At 38.0% G+C, this 11,058-nt stretch overlaps 1 protein-coding gene across 1 annotated transcript; it reads left to right on the top strand.

The window, feature by feature from the left end:
* Nucleotides 1-491: 491 nt before the first annotated feature.
* LOC114690559 (ras-related GTP-binding protein C-like) lies at nt 492-1,312 on the top strand. The gene is given in 2 exon segments (XM_037199927.1): nt 492-720; nt 723-1,312. Coding segments are annotated over 2 exon segments (804 nt in total). The 3' UTR covers nt 1,298-1,312.
* Nucleotides 1,313-11,058: the final 9,746 nt, after the last annotated feature.

An 11,058-nucleotide genomic window follows, 5' to 3' on the forward strand; every position in this document is an offset into this window, starting at 1 on the left:
CTTATTTTGTTTTTAAAGGCTCCTTGAATCCTTTGTGGCTTGACTTGGGATTAAAAATAAGCAGCTTTCTAAATCTCCTGTCAGTGCATCCCTTGTCCAGTCTGTAAACCACAGACATTGTGGAGATGGAGGCATTCAAGTGTAAACTGGAGGAGCAAGGCAGAGTGAGTGAAATTAGACAAGAGGGTCATTCCAGATTGCTGCAAAACTACTATTAGAAAGAGGAGAGGCCAAGATGGCTGGGATGGTTAAAGAATATGCTTGAGCTTAGACAGAAGGCTCAATCAATGAGGAAAGTGCTTGCTTGTGCAGTCAAGACAACAGGAGTTCAGATCCCCAGAATCGTGTGAAGCTGGACAAGTAGCACTCATCTGAAATCCCATTGCTGCTAGCTATTGAGAGATGGGAGGAGAAGACAGGAGTCTCGAGGGGGAGGCAGCGGCCTGGCCTGGCCTGGCCTGTCAGGGCGCTGGCAGCGGCGGTCCAGCACCATGTCCCTGCAGTATGGGGCAGAGGAGACTCCCCTAGTTGGCAGTTACGGAGCAGCCGACTTGTTCCCCAAGGACTTCGGCTACGGTGTGGAGGAGAAGGAAGAAGAGGCAGCAGTGGTCGGCGGTGGTGGCACGGGGGCCGGCGGTGGCTGCGGCCCGGGCAGCGCTGACAGCTCCAAACCAAGGATCCTACTCATGGGACAGCAGCACAGCTGCGAGTCCTCCATCCAGTAGTGTTTCCTAAGATGTCACCCAATGAGACTCTCTTTTTGGAAGGTACAAACAAGATTTATAAAGATGATATTTCCAATAGCTCCTTTGTCAACTTCCAGATTTGGGATTTTCCTAGACAGATGGACTTCTTTGACCCAACCTTTGACTACGAAATGATCTTCAGGGGGACAGGAGCATTGATATATGTCATTGATGCACAGGATGACTACATGGAGGCTTTAACACGACTTCACATTACTGCCTACAAAGTTAACCCAGACATGAATTTTGAGGTTTTTATTCACAAAGTTGATGGTCTGTCTGATAATCATAAAATAGAAACACAGAGGGACATTCATCAAAGGGCCAAAGATGACCTTGCAGATGCTGGGCTAGAAAAGCTCCATCTTAGCTTCTATCTGACCAGCATCTATGACCACTCAATATTTGAAGCCTTCAGTAAGGTGGTCCAGAAACTCATTCCACAACTGCCAACTTTGGAAAACTTACTAAATATCTTTATGTCACAAAATCTACATTGCAACAGAATATATCTTCTTCTTAGCACCCCATGGAACCTTCTCAAAAATTGACCACATGCTTGGACACAAAACAAATCTCAACAGATACAAAAAAATTGGAAAAATTGGGATAACCTCCTGTATATTATCAGACCACCAGGCCTTAAAGTTAGACCTCAACAACAACAAAAATTATAGAAACCCACAAACTCATGGAAACTGAATAATGCCCACCTGAAACATCAATGGGTCAAGGAAGAAATAAAGAAAGAAATTAAAGATTTCCTAGAATTCAATGAAAATGAAAGTACAACATACCCAAACTTATGGGACACTATGAAAGCAGTGCTAAGAGGAAAATTCATAGCTCTAAATGCACACATAAAGAAGATGGAGCAATCCCATACCATTGAATTAACAGCACAACTGAAAGCTCTAGAACAAAAAGAAACAAACTCACCCAGGAGAAATAGATGCCAGGAAATAATCAAATTGAGGGCTAAAATCAACAAAATAGAAAACAAGAGAACAATACAAAAAAATCAATGAAACAAAGAGTTGGTTCTTTGAAAAATTCAACAAGATAGACAAATCCATAGCCAAATTAACCAAAAGGCAAAGAGAGAGCACCCAAATTTACAAAATCAGAAATGAAAAGAAGACATAACAACACACAATGAGGAAATCCAGAGAATCATCAGATCATACTTCAAAAACCTGTACTCCACAAAAATGGAAAACCAGGAAGGAATGGACAATTTTCTGGATAAATACCACATACCAAAATTAAATCAAGACCAGATAAACCATTTAAATAGACCAATAACCCCTAAAGAAATAGAAACAGTCATCAAAAGTCTCCCAACCAAAAAAAGCCCAGGACCAGATGGTTTCAGTGCAGAATTCTACCAGACTTTCAAAGAACTAATACCAATACTCTTCAAAGTGTTCCACACAATAGAAACAGAAGGAACACTACCAAACTCTTTTTATGAGGCTACAATTACCCTGATACCCAAACTACACAAAGATGCAACAAAGAAAGAGAACTACAGATCAATCTCCCTCATGAAAACTGATGCAAAAATACTCAACAAAATATTGGCAAACCGAATCCAAGAATACATCAAAACAGTTATCCATCACGACCAAGTAGGATTCATCCCAGGGATGCAAGGATGGTTCAACATATGAAAATCAGTCAATGTAATACACCATGTAAACAAACTGAAAGAAAAAAACCACATGATCATCTCCTTAGATGCTGAAAAAGCCTTTGACAAAATCCAACACCCCTTCATGATAAAGGTCTTAGAAAGATCAGGAATACAAGGAACATTTCTAAACATAATAAAAGCAATTTATAGCAAGCCAACAGCAAACATCAAATTAAATGGAGAGAAGCTCAAAGCGATACCACTAAATTCAGGAACAAGACAAGGCTGTCCACTCTCCCCATATTTATTCAATATAGTACTAGAAGTTCTAGCTAGAGCAATAAGAAAACAAAAGGAGATCAAAGGGGTACAAATTGGCAAGGAAGAAGTCAAACTTTCACTATTTGTAGATGATATGATAGTATACATAAGTGACCCCAAAAACTCTACCAGGGAACTCCTACAGCTGATAAACTCTTTCAGTAAAGTGGCAGGATACAAGATCAACTCAAAAAAAAAAATCAGTAGCCCTCCTATACACAAATGATAAAAGGGCTGAGAAAGAAGTCAGAGAAACATCACCCTTTACAATAGCCACAAATAATATAAAATACCTTGGGATAACACTAACTAAACAAGTGAAGGACCTTTTTGATAAGAACTTTAAATCTCTAAAGAAAGAAATTGAAGAAGATATCAGAAAATGGAAGGATCTCCCATGCTTATGGATAGGTAGGATTAACATAGTAAAAATGGCAATCTTACCAAAAGCAATCTACCGATTCAATGCAATCCCCATCAAAATCCCAACACAATTCTTCAGAGACTTGGAAAGAAAAATACTCAACTTCATATGGAAAAACAAAAGACCCAGGATAGCTAAAAGAATCCTATACGATAAAACAACATTTGGAGGCATCACCATCCCTAACCTCAAACTCTACTATAGAGCTATAGTAATAAAAACAGCTTGGTACTGGTATAAAAACCGACATACGGACCAATGGAATCGAAGTGAAGACCCTGACATTAATCCATGCACATATGAACACCTGGTTTTTGACAAAGGAGCCAAAACTATACAATGGAAAAAAGAAAGTATCTTCAACAAATGGTGCTGGCATAACTGGATGTCAATATGTAAAAGATTACAAATAGATCCATATCTGTCACCATGCACAAAACTCAAGTCCAAGTGGATCAAAGACCTGAACATAAATCCAGTTACACTAAACTTAATAGAAAAAAAGTAGGAAGCACTCTTGAACGCATTGGCACTGGAGACCATTTCCTAAATAAAACACAAACAGCACAGACCCTGAGCACAATTAACAAATGGGACCTCTCAAAATTGAGAAGCTTTTGCAGGGCAAAAGACACAGTCAATAAGACAAAATGACAGCCAACAGAATGGGAAAAGATCTTCACCAACCCCACATCTGACAAAGGATTGATCTCCACAGTATATAAAGAACTCAAGAAACTAGACATCAAAATACTGAACAGTCCAATTAAAAAATGGGCTAAAGAGCTAAACAGAGAATTCATAAAACAAGAATCACAAATGGCTGAAAGGCATTTAAAGAAATGCTCAACATCCTTAATCATCAGAGAAATGCAAATCAAAATGACTCTGAGATACCACCTTACACCTGTCAGAATGGCTACGATCAAAAACACCAATGACAGTCCATGTTGGAGAGGATGTGGAGCAAAGGGAACACTCCTCCACTGTTGGTGGGAATGTAAGCTTGTACAACCACTGTGGAAATCAGTATGGCAGTTTCTCAGAAAATTAGGAATGAACTACCTCAAGACCCAGCCATCCCACTCTTGGGCATATACCCAAGGAATGCTGATTCATACCATAAAGATACATGCTCAGTTATGTTCATAGCAGCACTATTTGTAATAGCCAGAACCTGGAAACAACCTAGATGCCCATCAATGGAAGAATGGATAAAAAAATTGTGGTACATATACACAATGGAGTTCTACTCAGCAGAGAAAAACAATGAAAGCATGAAATTTGCAGGCAAATGGATGGAACTAGAAAAAATCATCCTGAGTGAGGTAACCCAAACCCAGAAAGACAGTCATGGTATGTACTCACTCATAAGTGGATTCTATTTATAAAATAAAGAACAATCAGACCACAACCCATAGAACCCATACAGCATGGAGGTCCCTAGGACAACTGTGGCTTATAATAAATTTCGGTTTTACTCAATTATTGAAAAAAATAGCCAAATGAATAGAAACACATGAACTATGAACCAAAGGCTGAGGGGCCCCCAGCTGGATCAGGCCCTCTGAATAGGTGAGACAGTTGATTGGCTTAATCTGTTTGGGAGGCAACTAGGCAGTGGGATCAAGTCCTGTGCTCATTGCATGAGTTGGCTGTTTGAACCTGGGGCTTATGCAGGGACGCTTGGCTCAATCTGGGAGGAGGGGACTGGACCTGCCTGGACTGAGTCTACCAGGTTGATCTCAGTCCTCGGGGGAGACCTTGATCTGGAGGAGGTGGGAATGGGGGGTGGGCTGGGGGTAAGAGGAGGGTGTGGGAGGGGGAGAATAGGGGAACCCATGGCTGATATGTAGAACTGAATGGTATTGTAAAATAAAATTAAAAAAAATAGAATAAATAAATAAATAAATAAATAAATAAATAAATAAATGAGACAAAAAAAAAAAAAAAAAAAAGGCAGGAGTCTCTGGAAGCCCGAAGGCCAGTTAACATATACAGAGGAGAAAAACAAAGGGACCTTGTGTCAAACAAGGTGGGAGATGAAAACTGCTGTAGTGATATTTTAATTGTGCTGAAATGTGATTTTATTTGTATGTTAATAAGTAAAGTTTGCTTGGAGATCAGAGGTCATTAGCAAGCCAGGAATAGCAGTCAGGTGGTGGTAGCCCACACCCTTAATCTGATCACATGGCAAGCAGAGTCTCTGTGTGTTCAAGGACACAGCCAAGCATGGTGACACGAACCTTTAATCCCAGTACCAACCATAGAGACCTGGAGGTCTGTATAGACAGGCAGTGACAAGGAAATCATGTGGTTGGTTTTAGAGCTAATGAGAAGGCAGAACAGAAAGGCATTAAAAAGACAAGTCACACAGGAAGAAGGTCTCTCGGGGGAAGGATGGCAGCGAGTGGTAAGCTAAGGTGGTCTTGGCTCTTCCCTAGTGCTCGGATCTCTTGGGCTTTCAACTCTGTATTTGGCTCTGTGTTTCTTATTTAATAAGACCGTTTAGAAATTCGTCTACAATTGTCTACAAACTGCCACCTGAAATTGTTTTCTGTCCTTCATACATTTACCATGGAGCTTCACACATGCTGACATACATACACACATACACAATATTCACACTCACTCAAAGTTTTAAAAATAAATTTTCTTTAATTCTTGTTAACAAATTATTAACTGTTTTTGTTGTTGTTGTTGTTGTTGCTTGTTTTTGTTTTTTTGACTTTATTTATTTATTTTTTTTTTTGAGGCAGGGTTTCTCAGTGTAGTTTTGGTGCCTGTTCTGGATCTTGCTCTGTAGACCAGGCTGGCCTCAAACTCACAGAGATCCACCTGCCTCCTCCTCTTGAGTGCTGAGTTCTGGGATTAAAGTTGCACCACTGCCACCTGGATAAATTATTAATTCTTAAAATGTTATAGAACAGAATATATTCTGTAACTTTTCTCTTCATCCAAATTTGTCATTCACACATAGATCTCTCTCTCTCTCTCTCTCTCTCTCTCTCTCTCTCTCTCTCTCTCTCTCAGTGTGTGTGTAGGTGTAGGTGTACAGGTATATCTCTAGACATTATTTGAAAATTAAAAGATAAAACGACAGTAATTATTGTTAATGTTAAGACAAGAATAAAATGGATCTTATTTTCTATCAGTGTTTTCCTGGCTATTACTTTATAAATGTTTTATGGTAAAGTAGTAATGTCATTGTCAGAATGGAAAGTATAAATAATAACTTAATAATAGAACTAGAAAAATTTAATCTTTAAACAGCTCTCTCTTTTGTTCCAGGCTTTCTTCTTCCTGATTTCATTACCTAATGACACTATCATCATGCTATACATGCTCAGGTTACATTTGTAAAAATTCATTTTTAAAACAAAACTTCTGAATTTCACCATTTAATTTCTCAAGTAATGTTCCAAATAGTTTATAGTATGCTACCTATCCTTGTATTTAAATATAATATAAATGCTGATGTGGCAAATGGATTATATTAATGAACTATGACAGTAAACTTAAATATGATTGGTAATATTAATTATTCATTAATTATCATTCAGAAAAGGCTACCTGAAGCATCTCCACTACTCAGTGTATTAAAAATATTGCTAGCACTTTTTTCATTGCAAAATGACTACATTTGCAAAGCAGTCCTACATTTATTTCAATTTACATGTCATTTACTATGTGAAAAGTGAAAAGTATTTTAAAAACATTTTTCATTTTTTAAACTTTAAAATATATGTGTGTGTGACAGAGAGAGAGAGAGAGAGAGAGAGAGAGAGAGAGAGAGAGAGAGAAAGAGAGAGAAAGAGAGAGATGTTGGGAGGGAGATGTGTTGTGGGTGCTTAGGAGAAGTTGGAGTGGAGAAGTGGGATTTATATATGGAGTTTAACCAGTGTTGCCTATATACACTTGGGTGTGAGCATATTCTATGGGGCTTGGTTCTATTTTTGATAATCCTTTAGCCAGAAATTACTATTGTTTCCTCCTGGACAGTGAATTATTGTGGCCTTGTTATTTCTCTTATTGTAATTGTTATAATAGAAACTGATTATGTTATTTCCACATTCTCCTTTACTGTAGTTGATGAAGAAAGGAGATATAAAACTCCTAGACAGTTTAGTGGAAAGAGTACAGAATGCCATTATTGTCCTTGGCTAGAAGCAGGAAGAGTCTTTGTTTCTGGTTCCTGAGCTCACATCTAACATCTGCCTGAAAGTTCTACTGGGGGTGTGGTAGAAACTCCTGTCAAGACACTAATTCCTTCTGATGAACAACTTTTGGAAATATATCCCTCAGTTTCGCAGAGGAAATGGAATATATCTATTCAATAATTTCAGCCTATCTCTTAAATGATGTTAAAGTTCCTTTCTCAGAAAGAATAATACTGTATTAGCTCTCAAGAATGTCTGGGCTTAATTGGAGGCTTTTTTAAAAAATAAAATTACTTTATTCTAATTAATTCACAAATTAAAATATCACACAGTTGGTTTAATAAACTACTCAAACACGTGTCTGTTACCAAACTCCATGCAACTAAGTGAACAGCCATTCAGAAGCAGTAGAGCTCCATTTAGTGTGTTGAGGATTAATGGGGCAAAGCAATTTCCTCCTGGAAGAGAAAAAGAATATAACTTCTATCTCCCTAAAACATGAGTGAATCCTGAGAATGAAGATGAGTAGATCTCTGTGTCTATATCTGCCTCCTGTACTTTTGTTATTGGGTACTTGAAGATTAAAAAACAAAACAAAAACCTAATAGGCCTAAATACATTGAATGGAATATTTATTTATCATCAGTAGGACTGTCTCAAGCATATTAGTGGAAAAAGCTGTGGCTTCCAGTTGGTTAAGTTTTTAAGAGCAAAGTTTGTTTTTGATTTATACAGAAAGGCAGCTCTGAACATCTAAAGCAAAGCAGGCATTGCTCACAGAAGCAAAGAGATAACAGTTAAATGTTTAGGCAGTTAACCTTAGCTTGGGGTCACACTGTATAGGAATTTAGGGCAGATCTAGGGACATGTGTGCTTCAGTAATTTATGGTTTCTCTAAGAGACCAGAGGCCAGTTTTACCCAAGATAGTTTTATCACTTAGAGTATTCTTAGGAATACTTTAATGAGATGGCATAACTATAGATCAATAGCCTGCTATACCTTTTACTGGGCTTTTTTTTTCTTTTTGTTTACTTTTTATAATCCATCATGTTAGTTTTCATTTTATCTTTATATTATATTGTACTATATTATATTAATTATATTATTTTATACTATATTTGACTGTTATCCCTTAGGAGCCTGCTTGTTTTCTAATGAGACACAGAAATGGGGCAGATCCAGATAGGAAGGGAGGTGAGAAGGAATTGAGAGGAACAGTATGAGGGGAAACTGTAATCAGAATATAATATATGAGCAAAAAAAATCTTTTTTTAATAAAAGGGAAAAAGTGAGAGGAATTTACTAGTTATATATATATATATATATATATATATATATATATATATAACTATTTTTAAAATACTATGTTTGCAATATTTTCAAATTATCACTTCCAATATGAATGTTGAACTGTGAAAAATGAGTAAGAGTAAAACTAAATTATATTAGAATAAATATGATTTTGCTGTTTACCTAGAAAGAAACAGAGGACTTAATCCAGCTAGGAATGTCAGTCTTATGGCTGAAAGATTATGTCTTGGAAAGGCCAATTCACCATAAACCATGTTAATGCCATGGGAGAAATAATTATCCCTTTAAAGGGATAATGCATTTTTTTCTTTCTTAGAAACACCATTCTCAGGACAATTACTTATGAACCATGATAATGCTGCTTTGCTGAGGTTAGCCTACTTTTCTGAATTATCGAGAAAAGTAATTTTTTTTCTTTTCCTTCTTTCTATATCTTTTAGATACTGGTCAAAGCTTTTGTCTTTTGTCTTCCTCTGAGCCTCCCCTCTGACCTTACTGTGTGGCTGTTTATAAATGGAGTGACTTGGTTTGTTCTTCTCCATCTTCATCATTTTGGCAACTGCTGAAATTTCTGCCTTGCCTGTCCTATTATTTTACCTTTAATTTCTAGTAAAATTGTCCTTGAATTTTCTAATGAGTCAGTTCTTAAATTATTTTATTAACAGACTAAGATCCCTTAGAGAGAACTTCAAATTTCCTGGTAAAATGTCACACCCCAAGTGCAGTGCCCCCAAATTTCTTGTAACAGTGTGAGTACCTAAAAATGAAAAAAAAAAAAAAAAAAAAAAAAGATGATGCAGTTTTTAAAGTCAAAGCAAGATGTCAAAAGATTTCTCAAGCTGTCTTTGGTCTAAAGAAAAAAAAAACAAAAACCGAGAAGAATAACTGTAATCCTACAGTGAAAGTTGTTATATTTGTTTTTCTCTGACTATTCCTATCTTTTTATAGATTTGTATGTAGTGCACACACAAAATATTTTTTTGAAAATTTCTGTTGCTTGAATCTTAGGTGGTCTTTTAATAAAATCTTGAGCCAGATATTGGGGGTGAAAGCTGAAAGATAAGAGAAGCAAAGCAAGCCACAGCCAACCTTACCTTGCCAACTAGTCAGCCAATCCAGTTTCCATGAATCCTCAGACTGGAAGTCTTCTGAGTCCTCACTCAAAAGGGTCTCAGCTGAACTGCTTTAGTTTCTGCTTCTTCATACCTGATACAAGGAATAGGAGACCATGGTAAATGAAGACCACATGTGAATAGGAAGAAGCAAAGTGCTAGAGAGGCCCACAGAAATCCACAAAGATACCCCCACAATAGACTGCTGGCAATGGTCGAGAGACAGTCTGAACTGACCTACTCTGGTGATGGAATGGCCAAACACCCTAATTGTTGTGCTAGAAACCCTGTCCAATGACTGAGGGAATTGTATGCAGAGATCCATGACTAGGCTCCGGGTAGAGCTCCGGGAGTCCAATTAGCGAGAAAGAAGAGGGTTTATGTGAGCAAGAATTGTTGAGACCAAGGTTGAATAAAGCATAGGGACAAATAGCCAAATGAATGAAAACACATGAACTATGAACCAATGGCTGAGGGGCCCCCAACTGGATCAGGCCCTCTGAATGGGTGAGACAGTCGATTGGCTTGATCTGTTTGGAAGGCATCCAGGCAGTGGGACCGGGTCCTGTGCTCATTGCATGAGTTGGCTGTTTGAAACCTGGGGCTTATGCAGGTTAGCTTGGCTCGGCCTGGGAGGAGTGGACTCAACCTGCCTGGACTGAGTCTACCAGGTTGATCTCAGTCCTTGGGAGAGGCTTTGCCTTGGAGGAGGTGGGAATAGGGGGTGGGCTGGAAGAAAGGGGAGGGGGTGGGAGAGGGGAGAACAAGGGAATCTGTGGCTGATATGTAGAACTGAATTCTATTGTAAAATAAAATTAAATTAAATTTAAAAAAAGTGTGTGCCACCACTGACTGGCCTCTATGTTTAATCTAGTGGCTGGCTCTGTCCTCCTGATCCCCAGTCATGTTTATTAGGATACATAATATATCATCACAGATTTCCACTTTAATTCTTAAAATATCTTTTTTTTTTAAATTTACATTCTGATTTTTAAATAAATGACACTTGTACCTAAAACATGTACTAAGTGTGCCTCCTTCACCATGTCTCATTTCTGTAAAGGCCCTTAAGCTCACTGCGGATAGAATCATGTTATTTTAATCAAGCTTCTAACATTAAAATTTAAGCTGTTTATAATGCAGTGTTTTGAAGACGTCTGAAGCAAAATAAAAGGATTCTTCTAGAGAATAAGGTGAAAGCTGAGGCTGTCCTTCCTGGGATGTGGCACATGTCCTGTACTCCACTTCTGGGTCTGGCTGGCCTTGCTGCCATGGGCAGCTAGTGTCTACTCTGAGGAAGCTGAGATCAACTTCACTTCTCCTCCTTCACCAAGCATCACAAGACCC

The sequence above is a fragment of the Peromyscus leucopus genome, chromosome 16_21 (genome assembly GCF_004664715.2).
Source record: "Peromyscus leucopus breed LL Stock chromosome 16_21, UCI_PerLeu_2.1, whole genome shotgun sequence".
In the NCBI taxonomy this organism is placed as follows: domain Eukaryota; kingdom Metazoa; phylum Chordata; class Mammalia; order Rodentia; family Cricetidae; genus Peromyscus; species Peromyscus leucopus.